Raw genomic sequence first — 21,406 nt, 5'->3', positions numbered from 1 at the left:
GTCTGAATATAACAAAATTTGACACAAATATACAAATTGACAAACTGACAGTGTATTATGATTTCGTTTGAAATTATACTACTCAATAGTCACAGTAATTGCAAGGTGGAAACTAATTCCCAATGGGGTGGTGCTAGGTTCCTTATTGCTCTAGACCGATAAATTCTCTCAAAAAATAGGTCTGCCATGGGCTTCTTGTAGCTCACCATGAAAACATCTGCCTTTGAAGATTAAGGTCGTGGGATTGATTCCCTCTACTGGTGTTGGATGGTGCTGTAGCAGTTGTTGTGAACACACACTTAATTATCTTAATCTTAATGAGGGGTTTTTCTTAAAAATACAGAATGTCCAGAGACATGAAATTTGTTTATGCTGCTACTTTGTCCTAAAATGGTGCGTGGTTCCTTGTTGCATCCTTTCAATAAATTGTTTCAAAAACTGCAGTTTTGCCACAGACGTCTTGTGGCTCAGCGTCAGAGCTTCTGCCTTTGAACTCTAGGGTTGTGGGTTCGAATCCCCGTCATGGATGTTAAAATGAGTTGCGTAGATTGTAGCAGATGTATCAGCTAGTGGCCTTAATCATAGGAAAAGGAGAACTTTCTTAAAAATCTGAAGATCTGCTGCAGTCTACGACCAGGGGCCACTGCATTACTCCTCGAGGACTTCCAGGTGCTTGGAGCCCGCAGATTGCCGCTTGCGGCTATATTTTTACATTTAGTATTGAACACAATATATTTAAGTAACTACATGTAACTGATTTCCTTCAGTTTGGCTGGGTATGTTTTACTTTTATTCCAGTTGTTTTCTGTGAGGCAGTACTTTACACTGTACTGCTTTAACTTCTCTTGTGACGTAATGAGGCTGAAATGTGGTCCAACTGCAATTTCTGGTTGTAGAGAAAAGGAATCTGTAGATGTATTAAAGTTCAGTTTGCACTTCAGAAGAGAGTGTTTGTACACTTGTGTGTAGTGTAACAGGGTGGTCTTCAGGACTGACATGGGGGTTCAGTGTGTGTTGATCTGAAGCCATGGTTCTGCTGTAGCTCTCTAAGCCTAGCCTGTTTGATCATCCTAAGGAAGATGGACTTGGACCTTCTCATTGAAGACTGAGAAGCAAACCTCAGAAAAGGTAACTGTGGTCTCAGTTTTTGTCAGATTTCACTGTAGTGTCATATTTTCTGTTCTGTGTTAGTAATTATGACCTTCAGTATCAAGCAGGTGTTTTAAACTGAAAGTGAGCAGGTCATGTGATTATTTCCTGTAAAGTCTGTATTGTTCTTTGAAAGTGGTTCACATTTGAATGAAACCTGTGTGTTTATATTTGATGTTTGTGTTTCTAAAAAGGCTGATGTTTAGTCTGAACACTACTTCTTCTGGGTCAAATGTGGCTGAGATTTGTTCTGTCAAAGTCAATCATTTTAAGGTTGTGTTTGTTTTGTGTGCTCAGAAAAATCAAGTTGTGAGGAGATAAAGATGAAAAAATGCACCTTCATAAGTAGTCAGTCAGTACACGGATCATTAATGCAGATCATTAATGCCCAGTAAGAATGAAAATCAAAGGTCATCTATGTTGGTAAAAATGATTGACATTGTTTTGTCTTTTATCTTTTCTTTTCATCTCTTCCTTGTGGAGTCAGAGGGAGGAGCTAAGATGCACAGAACAGATGCAAGAAAAAAATAAGGGCACAAAATATTTAACTCTATAAACACACTAATAATTTTCAATCAGCAATGTCACCTCAACAAATCAACTTACACAGTTCATGTTTTTTATTTGTATTTTCTTACTACTGTTCATTGATTAAAGTGATTACATTTGGTGTCAGATACTAGAAAGGTGCCCAGCACATTAATGTTGTCTGATTTATGAAAAACAATTGCAGATGTCATGGTAATACAGTGAACAATGGCAGAGAGATCCTCCACCCTGGGTGTCTCCCTAAATTTTTTTGTGAACACTTGAATAGAATAAAGAATCAGGGAGTTTGTGGTAAGCTCAGTACACTTTTCATTTTATGGCATTCAACCATCAGCTCGCTCATTCTGTTATGAAAGAAAAATAGCACCACCAATTGATGTAAAGTAAATTACCAATATAATAAATAAAAAATACAAATTTATTTCTGCTTGTGAGGTTTTATCAATGATGTCTATAAACACTTGTTTAAACAACTTGGTGTTGTGGTTGTGCAACATTCTGTGACACATTCGTGCTACTGTGCTCCAGTTGTTGAAGTGTTGAAACCTGAGAGTCAGAGAGTGGGAAGCGACTGGGATACAGCATTGGGATACTGGAGCTGGTTTTGGGTGAGGAAGAGAGATAGCAAATTATGAATGGAAAGCTGGCTGATTTTTGTGGATAAATAATGACTGAAGCCTTAATCCTTTCTATTGCTAAATAAGTGTGCACATTTGGGAAAGATTAAACTAAAGTAAATGATAAAGCATTACCATTAGACTTAAAAAAATGAAGTATTTCATTATATAATGGTTTTTATGTTGCATGGGTTATACATGAGTGTTTATGTACAAAGCAGTTAAAAAAATTAAAATGAAAAATCATGAATGTGATGAGTAAAGGATCTTATCTAGTGCAAGACAGTACTAGATTAGTGGAAAATTATATTTAAAAAACAATCCTATCCATGTGTCATGCTAGATTTTATGTCATATGTTGTTCTTGTAGTTTTTTTTTTTTATAAAAGGTATATAAATATTTATTAATCTAATTTAATTTGTCTACAAACCCTATTTCAGCACGCTGTGAATATTTTTCAGCTGAATTGTTCACAGGGAGCACTTCTGAGCTGTGGAAGAAGAGTAATAACTCTATGATGGAGTTTCATAATTCCAGCAGTGAAGGAGGAACTTTGGGACAAAAGTGAGTAGTTTCTATAAAGGCATCACTTTTCATCAGCGTTCAGTTTGTGACCACAGAGCGACTCATGACTGGATATTTCTGGGTAATTGACCGCTAGCAGTGACAGTAGTCAAGTTTCACCCGCCAAATTCAGCTATTAAATTTAATTAAAGAAAATAACTGAATTGCTGCAAATAATGTGTCTGTCTCAAAAGATCATAACAATATTTATTTGGCAATTTTCTTCAATAGCTGGTTCCCTTCAGGTGGGGGGGGGGTGTGGTGGGGGTGGTAGAGGGACTAATCAGATATGCAGCAGCAGACTGTACAAGTTGTGTAGTGCAAACCAAAGGTGTGTAGTAGTTTAGGGGGAGAGGGGAAAGAGATTCAATGACATGACCACACACATTCTGCTCTTCCTCTTTGTCTAGACCTTTCTCTTTCCTCTTTGTTCCTTCACTGCCCTTTGCTTAATGCAGATAGAAGTACAATAATACTGTGGTGTTGGCACAAGGGCCAGCCAGTAGCAGGTCACTACAATACTAAATATATTTAATCGGTGGTATCCTAGAAAGAAAGTGTGACCAAAATGTGAACATGAGAAGACAAAGCTAAAAGTCATTTTAAAATGGCACATATCATCCTGAATGCAGCAGCAGACGAGGAGAGCCCAGCTGTGCGTCCATAAAGAGTGACCGGTCCATGGAGAATTGTCCCGAATTCAGCAGTGGACCTGTGCCTTCTGACTTAGAGTAAGTTATCACTTTTCAGTATAACACTGATAAATGAAGAAACAACAGTTTTGAACGTTTAAATAACAGAGCAGACCTTCCTTCACTGCCGTCTGCTCTGTGCAGATAGAATTGAAATAATTCCAAATGTATTTCATCAGTGGTGTTCTAAAGAAAGAGGGAAAGTGTGACCAAAGTGTGAGAAAGAGAAGGCAAAGCTAAAAGTCATTTTAACATCGCACATATCATCTTGAATTTAGCAGTAAAGGAGAAGAGCCCAGCTGTGCGTCCATAAAGAGTGACCGGTCCATGGAGAATTGTCCCGAATTCAGCAGTGGACCTGTGACTTCTAATCCAGAGTATGTTATCACCCTTCAGTATAACACTGATAAGTGATGAAACAACAGTTTTGAATGTTTAAATGACAGAGCAGATCTTCCTTCACTGCCCTCTGCTCTGTGCAGATAGAAGTAAAATAATTCCAAATGTATTTCATCAGTGGTGTTCTAAAGAAAGAAGAAAAGTGTGGCCAAAGTATGAGAAAGAGAAGGCAAAGCTAAAAGTCATTTTAACATTGCACATATCATCTTGAATTCAGCAGTGGGGCAGAAGAGCCCAGCTGTGCGTCCATAGAGAGTGACCGGTCCATGGAGAATTGTCCTGAATTCAGCCATGGGCCTGTGCCTTCTGACTTCGAGTAAGTTATTACCCTTTGTGTAACACTGATGTCTAATGAAACAATAGTTCTGAATGTTTAAAAAACAGAGCACAGCACACATTTTGGTTGCCTCATGGCTATGGTAACAGTGGACAAACAGTCCAATATGCCCCATCACTGACTGTGTTGCAGAGTCATGAATGGTCTGTAGAAATTAGAAATGGTATGCAGACAAATATTCATGTAGCCTAAAATACAGTGGGCCTCGTTCATTAATCAAACAGAACAAATCTGCATGGAACTCATGCCCTAAAGACATTTTATTATTTTTCTGCATTCATAGACGTTTTCATGGGGCTGAAATGTTTGCAAGTGCAAGCTAATTTTTTTTTTTCCATTTGGTCACATCACTCCCAACACAAAACTCAAGCTCCACTGTTGTCTTCCATTAAACAATCCTGGTCACAGAATAGGCTAATTTTTATCTTTTGTTACAGGCAACTATGACAAGGAATCACTTACTTAAAAAAAGAATATAGCTTTTAGATAACAAATTCTTCAAACAGTGAAAACAGGAAGAAATTGTGAGCTATCAGAGGGATCAAGTGCAGTTTCTTAAATTATGGCTTCACAACAGATAACTTAAAGACCTCAGGGACATGGCTGAGGTTGGGTTAATTACTTCACTGATCATTTGTTACTCTAGAAACATTTTTTTTTTTATTGCAATGTGTACTTCATCTGATTCAGTCCATTTTGTGATCGAGACAAACCTAAAGAAGAAACTACTAAATTACGAACACATTAAGTTCAAATATTGCGCAATAAAATCATATGAAAACAGATCATATGTTGTAGGTAGTTTTGCCCATTTTGAATTGTGTTCATCATGTTTGTGTTACTCTGTTTTGTCTCCATCAGGCAGCCCTGCACAGAAACAGCACTGCAGACACACAAAGAAGCACAAGTAACTGGGAATCTGCAGCAAGATGTTTACCAACCAGTAGATGATGTCCTGCAGAGAGTCTTAGAGAGACACAAAACCTGCATGAAGACCAAATATGAGAGCTTATTTGAGGGAATCAAAACAAAAGAAAATAAAGTTTTCCTCAACAGGATTTACACACAGCTCTACATTGTAGAAGGAGAAAGTGAAGGAGTGAATGAAGAACATGAGGTTTCACTGATACATCCTTACAAAACTTCCAGGAAACACTTAAAAGATGCTCCAATTGATTGCTCAGATATATTTAAACCTCTACAAGATCCCAAAAGAGAAATGCAAGAAAAGAACATTAGAACTGCAGTGTTAAATTCAAAACCAGAAATCCAACACAAAGAAAGTACAAAAGAAATAAAAGATGACAGCAGACCAAAAATTCAGGAATTTAGAGCTGTGCTGACTAAAGGAATTGCTGGCATTGGAAAAACTGTCTCTGTGCAGAAGTTCATTCTGGACTGGGCTCAAGGAAAAGCCAATCAGGATGTAGATTTCATGTTTGTGCTTCCGTTCCGGGAGCTAAACTTGATTAAAGATGATCAATACAGTCTTCATGGACTTCTGTGTGACTTCCATCCTGAGCTCAAAGATTTGGTCCCAAAGATTTTTGATCAGCTCAAAGCTGTGTTTATATTTGATGGTCTGGATGAAAGCAGAATTCCACTGAACTTTGAACAGTGTGAGAAAGTATATGACATCACCATGACATCATCAGTGGGTGTGTTGATGACAAACCTCATCAAAGGAGAGCTGCTTCCCTCTGCTCTGATCTGGATAACCTCCAGACCAGCAGCAGCCGATCAGATCCCTCCTAAATACATCAACCGTGTGACAGAAATTCAGGGATTCAGTGACCCACAGAAGGAGGAGTACTTCAGGAAGAGGATCAGTGATGAAGACCAAGCCAAGAGAATCATCTCACACATTAAAAAAGTGAGGAGCCTCCACATCATGTGCCACATTCCAGTCTTCTGCTGGATCTCAGCCACTGTTCTTCAGAGAATCATGAAACAGCGTCATACAGAAATCCCTAAAACTCTGACTGAAATGTACTCACACTTCATGCTCACTCAGACAACCATGAAGAATCAGAAGTTTGAGGAGAACGATGAGAAAGACCCAAAGAAACTGCTGGAATTAAACAGAACCATTCTTCTGAAACTGGCTGAACTGGCTTTCAAACAGCTGATGAAGGGCAATGTGATGTTCTATGAAGAGGACCTGAGAGAGAGCAGCATTGATGTCACTGAGGCCTCAGTGTATTCTGGGATTTTCACTGAGATCTTTAGAGAGGAATGTGTGCTTCACCAGAGGAAGGTCTACTGCTTTGTTCACTTGAGCTTTCAGGAGTTCCTGGCTGCTGTTTATGTGTTTCATTGCTTCTTAAACAAGAATATGGAGCCACTGCAGATATTTAAACCACAATACAGTGAGTGGGACAAGAATATTCAATTGAAAGAGCTTCTAAAGGGAGCAGTGGATAAAGCATTACAGAGTGAAAATGGACACCTGGATCTTTTCCTTCGTTTCCTGCTAGGCATCTCACTGGAGCCCAATCAGAGACTCCTGCAAGGTCTACTGACACACATACAGGGCAGCTCAAACAGAATCACAGAGTACATAAAGAGATTCATCAATAGAGATGATAAACAATATTATATCTCAACTGAGAGATCCATCAATCTTTTCTTCTGTCTGTCTGAAATGAATGACCAGTCTCTCTCCAGAGATCTTCAGCGGTATCTAAGATCAGATAAACATTCAGAAGAGAAGCTTTCTCCTGAACAGTGTTCAGCACTAGTCTGCATGCTTCTGATCTCAGAGGAGGAGCTGGATAAGCTGGACCTGAAGAAATACAACACATCAGAGGAGGGTTATATGAGACTGATCCCAGCTGTGACTGTCACCAGAAAGGCTTTGTGAGTGATGTTTCTACATTGATCTAATATATCAATTAATTATTTGAATATTGATTTTAAGTCAGTGCCTGCTATAGGCAGACTAGGCAATTTCCCAAGGCCTTAGTACTGATGGAAAGAATAAATTAACATTCATTTTCTCACAGTACACACTGGTTGTTGCTAGTCATAAAATCTGTCATTGATTTAAGGCAGACCCTAAAAAGGCCAGTTAGATTATTTCATATAATAAGAGGGTGCTCTCCTTATATGAAATAATCTAACTGGCCTTTTTAGAACGAGTCTGCAGTTTCCCTCTCCAGAGCACAACTCACAAACTTACATGCAAACAATTTGTAACACTGTGTTGTGATGCTATTCTCAAAGCAATGGCTTTTATCTGCAAAAGCAGAATTCAAAATTAAGCAAGCTGAAACAGAAACACTTGCATGTGATACAGGGACACAAATTTATTAGCCAGTACATTACTTGCCATGGTTTGATTTATTGTATTAGGTGTCTCGAAAATTACTTGCTGTAAAACTGCAATTCCTTTAATTATGCCTGCAGTCATCAAATTATATTCTTTCTTGTTCTGCACACAGAAGAACATCTGGGAAACATATTAGTTTTTACTAATGACAGATATCAAATAAATAAAAAAAAATCCTCTGACACTTTATTTTACAACTCTTTTTTACAGTTGTTCTATTTTCTGTGTTATTTCCTTCAGACTAGATGGTTGTAATCTCACCACAAATTCCTGTAAAACTCTTTGCTCAGTTCTACAATCAGCAAACTCCCTCCTAATTGAATTGGACCTCAGTAATAATGACCTGCATGATTCAGGAGTGGGGCTGCTCTCTGTTGGACTGAAGGATTCATACTGTCGACTGGAGATGCTCAGGTTATCTTTCTCTAAATTCTTTCCAAAATGGAAAAAGCTGAGAAGGCACAATAGACTGTGAACTTCTCACAGCACCATTTTTGGTTTCTTCTTGTTTTTAATGTAGAATTCTACATAATACAAGTTTACTACAATTGTCCATATTTAAAGCCATTTTAAAACATGTATTGTGGTGTCTGGGATATGACAATATAGAAAACAGCATTGTTATGCATTTCAAGCATTGTCAATGGGTTTTATAGATCTAGTTTTCATTTGTAACGCACTTGCTTCTAACAGTAGTCATTTGTTCCCATTATTTAATATAAATACTTTGGTCCAATGACAGGCCTTTTTCTCTTTTCATAACTACTGTTGTATATTTGTTGCCACTATTGTTGTCAAATCTTTCTTTTCTATACATATCACTCTTTTTGTGTTATTGTTTTGCTATCCAGTGTTGACCAGAGTAGGAGGGTCCCTCTTAAGTTTTCCTCATATTGCTCTTATGAAGGTTTTCATTACTACTTTGGTCTTAAACCCAGATTTCGCTAAAGCTGATTTTTGGCAACATATTATAAAAAGTGCTATATAAATAAATTTGAATTTAAATGACTTAAGCCAGCAACATCCCAGGGGAGCACCACTGAGTGTAGTCTGTCTTTACAATATCAGGCTGTTCATTGGCTGTTGTCTGATGCCCCTACCTAGTCCACAACAATGTGTGTTCTGATATCACACAGTGCAAGAGGGATCTCTTAGAATTTCTTTTCTTAACTTTGAAAATGGATAGCACGTTCTTGGCTGAAATTTCTGAGAAATGTAACAGCTGACTTCTTTTGATTTTTAGAAGCGATGAACATGGGCTTCGTAAACGATGCATCTGTTTAGTTAATTGACATTCAGTCTTTTATGTCTTTTATACAGATTGAGGACTGTATAAAAGACATAAAAAACTGGATGTCGAGTAACTTTCTCCTTATTAACTCGGATAAAACAGAGGTTCTACTTCTTGGTCCAAAAGCAGCTAGAAACAAATTGTCTAATTTAACACTTAAATTTAACAATTTCTCAGTTGCATCAAGATCATCTGTAAAAAACATCTTGGTCCCTGATCTGTCCTTCGATGCACATATAACTAATATTACTAGAACAGCCTTCCTGCATCTCCGCAATATTGCTAAATTAAGAAATACAAATACAGGATGCAGAAAAGTTAGTTCACGCATTTATTACTTCAAGGCTAGATTACTGTAATGCCCTGCTGGCTAGATGTCCGAGCAAAAGCCTTAACAAGCTTCAGCTAGTCCAGAATGCTGCAGCCAGAGTTCTTACTAGAACCAGAAAATTTGACCATGTCAGCCCAGTTCTATCAAACCTACACTGGTTACCAGTTAAATTTCACATTGATTATAAAATTATCTTACTGACTTATAAAGCTGTAAACAGTACCTGAGTGAACTTCTCTCCCACTATGAACTATCATGCCTACTTAGATCACAAGGTGCTAGCTTACTATTAGTACCTAGAATTAATAAAATTATGTCAGGGGGGAGAGCTTTCTCATACAAAGCCCCCCAGCTTTGGAATAGTCTTCCTGTTAATGTTCAGGACTCAGACACAGCCTCAGTCTTTAAGTCTAGGCTAAAAACTTACTTGTATAGTCAAGCCTTTGGTAATTAGTTTTCCCTGTCAATTCTATACCTGCCAGAGTCTCTGCTGCTCTGCTAACACTGTAATCTGTGATCAGTCACCCATTACAGAACTGACTCTGTGTGTTTTTCCTTCCTTTCTTTTCTTTGCCGATTTGAACAGCTGCCCATCCTGTGCATCTGATGCTGCTGCCTCTTCTGCCTTGATCGGGTGCCACTGCTGCCAGCCCTCTGGACCGGCTTACCACCATTGAGCTTCATGCAGTACAACGCTGTGCAACCCTCACCCTCACAACCTGACCCCACTGATGCTGCTGCTGCATGAACTAAACTAATCAAATTAATCATTTGCTCCACCTGTTTCCCCGCTTTTGTACTATAATACTTTATACTAACAATGTTTACTATCCGATGTCGACCAGAGGAGGATGGGTTCCCCTTCTGAGTCTTGGTTCCTCTTAAGGTTTCTTCCTGTTTCTTAGGGAGTTTTTCCTTGCCACTGTTGCCACTGGCTTGCTCATGGGGGCTTGGACCCAGATTTCTTTCTGAAATGCTGATTTCTTTGTAAAGCTGCTTTGTGACAACACCTGTTGTGAAAAATTGCTATATAAATAAACTTTGCTTGCTTGCTTGCTTGCTTTAAGCCCTGGTCATATTGTTAGGAAATCATGAGCTTAATCCCTAGCAATGCCACAACCCTCTAGGCACAGGAGTCGAAGAAAGCATAAGAGTACACAAATTAATTTTTATTTACAGCAGAGATCAATCTAGTAGGCTTATATTCATTAAAACACACCTGCTTTAGCTGAACACAAAAGCTTTTTGCTTGTTTATTGCCCCCTGTGAAGCATACATTTCCAGATGCAAAGACAAAGTGGCACATGGAGATTAATGTCACTCCATTCCAATTCCCTGATTTTTGTATTTTCTCTGCCTTTATAGACTAGCTGGCTGTAATCTCACCTCAAATTCCTGTGAAAAACTAGCATCAGCTCTACAATCAGCAGACTCCTCACTGAAAGAGCTGGACCTCAGTAACAACAACCTGCATGATTCAGGAGTGGAGCTGCTCTCTGCTGGACTGAAGAGTTCACACTGTAAACTGGAGACACTCATGTGAGCTTTCTGTGAACTCGAAAAACTGAAACAGTTTACGACAACAAGGGACAGTTGCAAATAAAAGATACATTATTTAGAATTTTGAATTTTTCTGAATTTAACAGATTTTGAGACTCTAACTGTAACAGCAATATATACATACAGAATAATTATTTTTGTGAGTTGTATGAACAACACTTTTTTTCTTTAATGCCATTCAGAAAAACTTCTTTGTATGCATTTTATGATTGGAATTTCTCCCCTGTTGCAGACTAGCTTTCTGTAATCTTGGGGGGAATGCTTGTGAAAGTCTCTGCTCTGCTCTACAATCAGTAAAGTCCTCCCTGAAAGAGCTGGACCTCAGTAACAATGACCTGCATGATTCAGGAGTGGGGCTGCTCTCTACTGGACTGAAGAGTTCATACTGTAAACTGGAGATACTTAGGTGAACTTATGTGAATTAGAATCTAAATGATAAAAGTTGATTTTTAGTTTTATTCAGATATTACTATAGTTGATCATGTTGTTGTAGATATGAGATGTTATTCAGCCACCTCAGGATGTGCAAAATACTTTTTTATAAGGATAGAGGCACAGATGGTTAATGAGACATTTTGAATAATGTGATTTGGACTATGTGTTTCAAATTACTCTAAAGATGTTTAATAGGTGGTCAAATCATTACATTTTGATGGAAGGTTATGGAAAAACAAGAGAATTGTCTTTCAGATAATATGATGAATTATGCTTAATATGTCCAAAGTAAAAAGTAAAAAATCTAAACAGGATAGGACTTCCCTTAGTGGTAAGGTTTCTGCCACACGCTCTTGTGAGAGTAGTGAGGGCAATAAGGGAACTACATTCACATAAAGGAATATAGAATAAAAGAAGCACAGGTAGCGCAAGAGTGTTCATCAGTACTCACTGAAAAGGTGCAAAAAGATCAAATCTGATGTTATGTAAAAAAATATATTTCACTCACTAACCAAAGAGAGACCAACCCCTTTTATGCCTCCTCTCCTCTTTTGAGCTATACTTTCTTAAGAAAGTAGGAAAGGAAACAAACATTGAATATAGAGACAGCATGGTTGCTGAAAAGTAGGGAGCACTAAAATAGTTTGGCAAAGCTGTTTTGTCTCCTTTGACCATAACTTGAACATGCAGTTTTTACTTATTTTACTTATTCGCATATTTCTTCATGAACAGCTAAGTAAACTGTTGCATCAGTTTGTATATTGTTACATTTTATCAAATTGTTTTGTTATGTTGTACTGAACTGCAGCTGGTTTTTGCTGTATGTAAATGGTAGGGGTGGGAATCTCTAGGCACCTCAAGATTCGATTCGATTACGATTCAGAGGGCTGCGATGCGATTATAAAATGATTATCGATGCATCTTGATACATCTTTTTTATCTATACAGTGTTTCTATTTTCTCACTGTCTGAGGACTTGGTACTTTTAAAACAAAGTATTTGTAATGATCCATAATGAATTTACTTCCAATATCTTTTATCAATAAATCAAATGGAAGTGATGTGGCAAGTGAACTACTGGGAGATTCACTTGAAATAGGCCCCAAATATTCTGTTGTAACTCCCATTAGGATGAAGCAATCTGAACCAAAAAAATACACTACATACTTTGACATATGTGTAAGTATTGCATTACATGTGATGCTGGAAGTGACCTCTGTTTTCTGCCAGACACATGAAGGGATACAGGGGAATGGTCCCGTTAGTTGCAAATGGAGGTTAAACGTCACAACGGCCGTCTGGCGCCTGCCTCATTGCTCCGACGCACGGGCATCCCAGCTTGTTCGAAGCTCCATATACTGAGGAGCACATTGCATGTTGTTTCGTTCAGATTGATTCGTCCTAGCAAAAGTTATTACAGAATATTCGGGGCCTCTTTCGAGTAAATCTCCCTGTAGAAGGCGCATTCACTGCTCTTGTTCAGAGTATGAGACGCTGCTGCCACTCATCTGCAATAAAATCCGCAGTTACGGTGAAATAAGATCCAGTGGTAATGGATGACCACGCAGCACGTTACAGCCGTCCTACCCATTTAATTCAGTGATTTTATAACTTCGGTTTTGATCTCATTGTAGAGACAGGAGGCGGGGGGTCGCTGTGTCAGTAAAATATCTTCGAGGCAGGATGTGTGCAACATAGCGTGAAAGCCCTGTTTCGCAACGTCCAGACTGCAGGTCACATAGCAACGATGCGTTATTCGCATTTATAAGCAGTGCAGTTGTTTTCCTGGTACGTTAAATCTGCAACGAGAAACTGTCAAACACTAAACAGTTGGGAAGCTGAAGTCGCTTCTCTTTCGAATTTTCCCGTTCCACCTTAAATGGTGCCACATTTACATTCGGCGCCTCAGTCAGATTTTAAGGTGGAATGGGAAAATTCAAACAAGAAGCTGGAGAAGAAGTAAGTCTGTGCTCTCATTTATATTGTTTAGCCTACACTAGGACATTATCACATACTGACACATATTGGACATTAAATGTTGTGGCTCCCAAGGTGGTCTGATTTTTGTTGAAAGGACAAAATGGCTCTTCTTATCATTTGGGTTGTGATTCCTGATGTAACCTGGCTTTTAATGCAGAGGGAGCCAGTCAGATTTCTCGCTCATCCAGTTGTGTCTTTGTTATGTGCCGCCACAGACTGTCCGGGCACTGCACTTACCCACTTTCAAGTTCCACCTTTTACGTTCCGTCAACCTTACGTTATAAATTAAATATTTAGAAAATCGATTTTTGACATTTGTGAATCGATTCAGAATCGTTCACATCTGCATCGCAATGCATCTAAGAATCGATTTTTTCCCACACCCCTAGTAAATGGCATCTGTCTCTCATTTCCCTTCATTTCTGCAGATTGTCTGGTTGTATGGTCAAAGTTAAAGGCTGTTCTTCTCTGGCATCAGCTCTGAAACTAGACCCATCCCACGTAAGAGAACTAGATCTGACCTATAATTACCCAGGAGAGTCTGGAGAAAAGCTGCTGTCTGATCTACTGGAGAATCCACACTGCACACTGGACACACTTGGGTATGGAAAACTCTTTAGGAATGATTTCAAACACAAACTGATTAGATTCAGTGGAGTATTCTTGGACTGTTGGGATTCTTTTGGTGGTTTTGGTTCCTCAAGAGAAATCCAAAATTTATATGGAGGTAATAAGGGATGTCTAGAGTTGTTAGTCTTTTTTTTCTTTAAGAATGATTTTATGTTAATAACAGATTTTTAATTGATAAGAGGAGCCAAAAGAAGCATGAACACTTCTATAACATCTAAATATTTTCATCTAAACATTTAGAGCCCTACCACATTTTACATTCATCTGGCCAGTAAACATTTAGAGATATTTTTCTATAAAGATTCATTTTATTTTTCAAAGAGAAATGCAAAGCTTTCCTTTATGAATTTGTTTTTGTTGGATACAGATAGTGTACCCCTGTGCTAAACCTAAATAAATTTATTCAATCAGTCATTTAGAAAGACAGATTCAGTTATTTCACTTGCACTGGAAATTATTTATTTAGCTGCATGTGCATGTGTTAAGTGTGTGAGTAAAAGAAATTGCAGAGAGAGAGAGAGAAGGTGTACTTTCTGTTTTACTTTAAATTAATGCATTTGATGGTTTGTATAAAAGAGTGTGTGTATTTCCTCTGTAGGGTGGAACATGGAGGGATGATCAGGATGAAACCAGGACTAAAGAAATGTAAGTTCATCTGTGTCACTCCATTGCTGCATATTCTTCACTGCATGTTGTAGTTCAATACCTAGAGCCATCCTTTATGACTCTTTATGCCTCTGAACTTTATGCAAGTTGAGCATGAGTCATGAGTGCTTTATTAACCAGCTGTTGTTGGCCGTGCATACAGAATTTTCTCTAAATGTTCACTCTAAATCTAAGCTATGCCTCATTCTCTTAGCAGTTTGCTCTTGACTGATTCTAAATTCTTCCTAAACTGACATTTAAAAAACATTTCTTGAACATTCTACAGTATATTCAGTGAAAGTGGACTGATAGCTTCAGAATTTTTTGACCAATTTTTCATATTTTACATTGTAAAATATTTTATTTGTTTCAGGACAAGCATTATATCCTGGCATGAAAAAGCCCTCCTCTCGAATATTTTCTTTCATTCCAAACATTTGAAGTACTTTAAAAAAAGCTTATGATAATTTTTTTCTTTTTTTCCATTTTTTTTTAAAAAGTACAGTGACAGCAGTCATGATGCAAAATGAGCAGCAGATTAGTATGTGATTAAACACAATCGCCATTCTCAAAATAACTTTCAGGCTTTGTAAATCAAATTCTGGGTGCTAATTTCATCTATTTCATCATATGAATTTAGTAATTAAAAAATGGACAGCAAAAGCTATTTTGCTCGTTTGAAAGACGCAATCCTCTATACATTCTTTTGTGGTTGTGTTTTTCAGTGTCGTCAAGTTCATACATGTTTTTACATGTAAAAATTTAGTAAAACAGGGTGTCAGTGTTTGAAGTCTCTCCAAGTGAGACTAAAATACTAAGCAAAAACACTTAAAAACTACAGACAGAAAAACAAGCAGAAGTCACTTTTTTAGCACTCTGCATGTGCTCAATCTAATGGTTAACTATTATGTTTTGACAAAAAATATAAACACAGGAAATCTTAGCTCAAGGGTATATCTACACAGATACAGTGGTGTGAAAAAGTGTTTGCCCCCTTCCTGATTTCTTATTCTTTTGCATGTTTGTCACACACTGTTTCAGATCACCAAACAAATTTACATATCAGACAAAGATAACACAAGTAAACACAAAATGCAGTTTATAAATGAAGGTCTTTATTATTAAGGGAAAAAGAAATCCAAACCTACAGGGCCCTGTGTGAAAAAGTGATTGCCCCCCTGTTAAAACATAAATTAACTGTGGTTTATCACATCTTTGGAAAGCTGAGTTCAATTTCCCTAGCCACACCCAGGCCTGATTACTGCCACACCTGTTCTCAATCAAGAAATCACTTAAATAGGACCTGCCTGACAAAGTGAAGTAGACCAAAAGATCCTCAAAAGCTAGACATCATGCTGCAATCCAAAGAAATTCAGAAACGATGAGAAACAAAGTGGTGAACCTTCCCAGGAGTGGCCGGCCGACCAAAATTACCCCAAGAGCATAGCGACGACTCATCCAAGAGGTCACAAAAGACCCCACAACAACATCCAAAGAACTGCAGGCCTCACTTGCCTCAGTTAAGGTCAGTGTTCATGACTCCACCATAAGAAAGAGACTGGGCAAAAATGGCCTGAATGGCAGAGTTCCAAGACGAAAACCACTGCTGAGCAAAAAGAACATAAAGGCTTATCTCAGTTTTGCCAGAAAACATCTTGATGATCCCCAAGACTTTTGGGAGAATACTCTGTGGACTGACAAAAGTTGAACTTTTTGGAAGGTGTATGTCCCATTAAATCTGGCGTAGAAGTAACACAGCATTTCAGAAAAGGAACATCATACCAACAGTAAAATATGGTGGTGGTAGTGTGATGGTCTGGGGCTGTTTTGCTGCTTCAGGACCTGGAAGACTTGCTGTGGTAAATGGAACCATGAATTCTGCTGTCTACCAAAAAATCCTGAAGGAGAATGTCTGGCCATCTGTTCGTGACTTCAAGCTGAAGCGCACTTGGGTTCTGCAGGAGGACCATGATCCAAAACATACCAGCAAGTCCACCTCTGAATGGCTTAAGAAAAACAAAATTAAGACTTCGGAGTGGCCTAGTCAAAGTCCTGACCTGAATCCAATTGAGATGCTGTGGCATGACCTTAAAAAAGGCGGTTCATGCTCGGAAACCCTCCAATGTGGCTGAATTACAACAGTTCTGCAAAGACGAGTGGGCCAAAATTCTTCCACAGCGCTGTAAAAGACTCATTGCCAGTTATCGCAAACTCTTGATTGCAGTTGTTGCTGCTAAGGGTGGCCCAACCAGTTATTAGGTTTAGGGGGCAATCACTTTTTCACACAGGACCCTGTAGGTTTGGATTTCTTTTTCCCTTAATAATAAAGACCTTCATTTATAAACTGCATTTTATGTTTAGTTGTGATCTGAAACATTTAAGTGTGACAAACATGCAAAAGATTAAGAAATCAGGAAGGGGCCAAACACTTTTTCACACCACTGTATTTAGCCTAACCTATATTTGTGTGTGTGTACAACAAAGCAGTTTTGTAAGTTGCTCTGGGTAAAAGTGTCTCCTAAATGCTGCTAATGTGAATGGGTATATTGATCCTGTTTGTATTTTCTCATTCATCTGTGTTTTTGTGCAGATTCCTGTGAGATCACGCTGGACCCAAACACAGCAAATAGTGAACTCTTTCTGTCTGAGGAGAACAGAAAGGCAAACTGTGTGAAAGAAGAACAGCCGTATCCAGATCATCCGGACAGATTTGATTTCTGTAGGCAGGTTATGTCTAAAGAGAGTCTGACTGGACGCTGTTACTGGGAGGCTGAGTACAGTGGGGTTGGGGTTGCTTTTTCAGTGTCATATAAAGGAATCAGCAGGAAAGGACGCAGCAACGACTGTTGGTTTGGATACAATGATCAGTCCTGGAGTCTGTTCTGCTCTGGTACTAGTTACTCTGCCTGGCACAATGAAAAGGAATCTACCATACCTGACCCTCCTTCACCCTCCTGCAGAGTGGGAGTGTATCTGGACTGGGGGTCCGGCACTCTGTCCTTCTACAGCATTTTACCTGACACAATGACCCACTTACATACATTCCACACCAGATTTACTGAGCCACTCTACGCTGGGTTTTGGGTTGCTGATGGGTCCTCGGGTGTATATGTGAGAAAAGCCGACTGAGTACTGGAGGACCAGATGCATCAAGACGAAACAACACGTGGTAACAACACGTCATAAAAATATATATTAAGGATTCATTAGTCCATGACTACACATTGGAAGTAAATGTGTTCAGGAGTTCTGGTGAAGTGGTAAAACCTAGAATGTAGATATCAGATTTAATTAAATCAAATGGAATGTAGTTGGAGCACATTACACCAGTATAAAGATCTGTATGCTGACTGCAGTTAGTTAACTACTTGTATGTAAGTCACTCTATCTATTAAAAGAATATAAACACGCCTCTCATATTACTCCAGACTGGTCAGCTAGCAGTTTTTAGAAAAAGAAACAAGGATGGTAAATCAGCATTTAGCTACCCAAACCTGGAATTAGCTGCCAGAAAAATCTCAAATTTGCTCCAAATTGTGCCAACTTTCAGTCCAACTTTCAGAATACTTTTTTGTCCTGTGCCTGAGACACTTTAGCACTTTCTTTTTAGATTTTTGTCTAGTATTTTTATTATTTGTCTAAATTGTTCTTTTTCATGCTGTTGTTTATTTCACTTTTATTTATGCGAAACATTTGTCTTTCTGTATGAGGTGTTATATAATAAACTTGCCTTATCCTACCTTATCTTTGTTGTTTTTTGTGTTTGTTGTCTTTTTATATCAAAGATATTTAGGATATATCCATTAATACAAATCAGTATGAGTTGTTTTGTGTTCATTGATTTTAGTAATTTGTTGACTTTATCTAGTACTATAGTTATAGCACTATAACAGGTATTAATGGTCTCTGAAAATTAGAATGCAGAGAGCACTTTGCTAACTGTTAAATACAAGCACTAGTTTATTTTCCTCATGTTTCACACACAACAAACAACTGTAGCTTATTGTGTGTAAATAAATAAGTACATAGACAACCATGATGATATTTGCATTCTTATGCATTTATTCAATTTACGTTGAATCTATTAAATATTAAAGCATTTCACTGAATAAAGTTTTTTGAGTCATTTGGTTTTATATTCAAGCAAATTTCTGTGAGCTCCACCACTTTAACTACTCTTGCGATGTAATATGCCTGAAATGTGGTCCGACTGCTTTTTCTGGTTGTAGAGAAAGGGGAAGCTGCAGGTGTATTAAGCTTCAGTGACAGAGTGAGTATTTATAGACGTGTGTGTAACAAAGTGGTCTTCAGGACTGGAATGGGGGGTTCAGTGTGTGTGATTGCCTGAAGTTATGTTTTCTGCTGTAGCTCTCTCAACTCTGTTTGATCATCCTAATAAAGGAATGAAAATGGACTTTCTCCATGAAGACTAAGAGCCAAACCTTAGAAAAGATAACAGTTCTTCATTTTTTACAGATATCACTACAGTCTCCTATTGTTCACTCTGTATTAGCAATTATGACTTTCAATATTAAGCAGGTTTTTTAACTGAAGGAGGGCTGGCGGGTGAGGTGATCAATAAAGCAGGTTATGTGTTCATTTCCTGTGAAGTCTGTCTTGCTGTAAGATAAGGCTGAAAGGTTTATATTTCCACTTACTATTTTTGTTAAGCATCAAGATAACTTGGCAGTAAAAATATGTAGTAATCATGCATTAAATATTATTTGAAACATGCATGGTTTCTGAAAAAATCCATGATGCTGGTCTAGTAGAACAGATATATGGTAATATTTGAAGCAGAAAGAGTTTTGTTTATTAGTCTTTTTAACCTACTTCTGTCTACACTCAATGGTCAAATTAGTTCAAGAGGCATGGTGGGCTTTAATGACATGGTTTGGGGTTTAGACCATTAATTTTTGTTTTCAGAAATCGCTCATCATACAGTACTGTGCAAAAATCGGTGACTATCTTCATTTATTTAATTTCCAATCAAAATGCCATTAGTTCTTAGTTCATTTTCAGTGTCAGGAAAAAAAGAAAGCATATATTATGTTTATGTTAAATGTAATATTTTTTTTCAGTATTACAGTGTCCACACCTTTGTTACAGTGCCATTCTTTTCAGCAGACTTGTTTCCAGTTTTTCAAAAGTTCAGTTCGGGAATTGGTTCACATAACGTCATACAACTTCAATCAAAAAGACCGAGAAAAAGTTTTTTTTTTAAATGACTTTTTTAATTAAGAGGATGGCATCCCCTTATCCCTTTCTTTAGATAAAGCTCCGTCTATGCAACTGTTCATTTCAAATCAGCATACATTGAGTGTTTCTGAATTTGGGATCAGTAGTAAACATGAACTCACCTCATGTTTCTTGTTCTTGTATGTTTTTTCCTCACTGTTGTGTCTTATTAAGCAGCACAGTGTAAAGAAAGAAATAGCATCCTTCTCATAACTATATCTGCTAAATGTTTGCTCAGGCACTGATTCACACCATGGCTGATCTATCAACCTGTGCACAGAAGCTTTTTGCACACAAACACAAGATCACAGCTAAACTGCAAGTTTAGCTCATCTAACTTCATTAATGTGCGGTGCAAAAAAAGTGTGTTTTATAACATAATAGAGAAAGATTTAAAGAATAAAGACAGATTTAAAATGAATGCGTAGAAGTCAAACGAAAGAAAAATAAATCCATAATGTATTTTTGTTTATTGTTGTTTATAGAAGGATTCAATTTTGTATTCAAAGGTGTAACAGGCTGGTCTTCAGGACTAACATGGGGGTCCAGTGTGTGTTGATCTGAAGTCATGGTTCTGCTGTAGTTTGATCATCCTAATAAAGATGGACTTGGACCTTCTCACTGAAGACGAGAAGAACACTGAGAAGCAAACCTCAGAAAATGTAACTGTGGTCTCAGTTTTTCTCAGATTTCACTGTAGTATCATATTTTCAGTTCTTTGTTAGTAATTATGACCTTCAGTATCAAGCAGGTGTTTTAAACTGAAAGAGGGCTGAAAGTGAGCAGGTCACCTGATTATTTCCTGTAATGACTGTATTTCTCTTTGAAAGGGGTTCAAATCTGAATGAAAACAGTGTGTTTATATTTGATGTTTGTGTTTTTAAAAAAGGCTGATGTTTGGTCTGAACATTGCTTTTTCTGGACTATCCTTGGCTGAGATTTCTTCTGTCAAAGTCAATCATCTTTAAGAATGTGTTTGTTTTGTGTGCTCAGAGAAATCAAGGTGTGAGTAGATAAAGATAAAAAACACATGATCATGAGTAGTCAGTCGATCCTCGGATCATTAATGCAGATCATTAATGCACAGTAAAAATGAAATTTGAAAGTCATCTTAATTAGTAAACATGACTGGCATTGTTTTGTCCTTTAGCTTTTCTTTGCACCTCTTCCTTGTGGAGTCAGAGGGAGGAGCTAAGATAAAAAGGAATGAGGGCAATAAAATAATAATTTTCAATCAGCAACGTTACCTCAACAAATCAACTTACTCAGTTTATATTATTTTACTACTTTTCATTGATTAAAGTGATTACATTTGGTATCAAGTACTACAAAAGTGCCCAGCACAATGATGTCCGTTTAATGAACACTTGGCAATGTCAAGCTAATACAGTGAACAATGGCAGAGAGATCTTCCACCCTGGGTGTCTCCCTAAAATTGAATAGAATACAGTGTCTGGGAGTTTGTGGTAAGCTCAGTACACTTTCTTTTTATGGCATTCAATCATTAGCTCTCTCATTCTGTTACGCAATAAGAATAGCACTACCAATTAAGTTAAAGATAAATTATCATAATATTTTATTAAAATTAATTTCTGCTTGTTAGCTTTTATTAATGGTCTCTATAAACTCTTAGGCGTTGGGGTTTTGTGACACATTT

At 37.7% G+C, this 21,406-nt stretch overlaps 1 protein-coding gene across 4 annotated transcripts; it reads left to right on the top strand.

The window, feature by feature from the left end:
* The first annotated feature begins 945 nt into the window (after positions 1 to 945).
* On the top strand, positions 946 to 17,936 carry LOC118801889 (NACHT, LRR and PYD domains-containing protein 12-like). Of its 4 annotated transcripts, none has more exons than XM_036562290.1 (12): positions 946 to 1,128; positions 2,778 to 2,880; positions 3,513 to 3,611; positions 3,851 to 3,949; positions 4,189 to 4,287; positions 5,170 to 7,167; positions 7,880 to 8,053; positions 10,627 to 10,800; positions 11,054 to 11,227; positions 13,665 to 13,838; positions 14,465 to 14,511; positions 17,102 to 17,936. In XM_036562290.1, the coding sequence occupies exons 2-12, from the start codon at positions 2,831 to 2,833 to the stop codon at positions 17,638 to 17,640; spliced, it is 3,627 nt and encodes a 1,208-aa protein (XP_036418183.1). In that variant the 5' UTR covers positions 946 to 1,128; positions 2,778 to 2,830; the 3' UTR covers positions 17,641 to 17,936. The 4 variants fall into 4 exon arrangements, with proteins under 4 accessions (XP_036418183.1, XP_036418184.1, XP_036418185.1 ...); XM_036562291.1 differs by having other exon boundaries at positions 946 to 2,306; positions 3,854 to 3,949; XM_036562292.1 differs by having other exon boundaries at positions 946 to 2,306; positions 4,192 to 4,287.
* The last annotated feature ends 3,470 nt before the right edge of the window (positions 17,937 to 21,406 follow it).

The sequence above is a fragment of the Colossoma macropomum genome, unplaced genomic scaffold, assembly GCF_904425465.1.
Source record: "Colossoma macropomum unplaced genomic scaffold, Colossoma_macropomum, whole genome shotgun sequence".
Lineage (NCBI taxonomy): Eukaryota > Metazoa > Chordata > Actinopteri > Characiformes > Serrasalmidae > Colossoma > Colossoma macropomum.
This window is presented reverse-complemented; position numbering and strand designations above follow the sequence as displayed.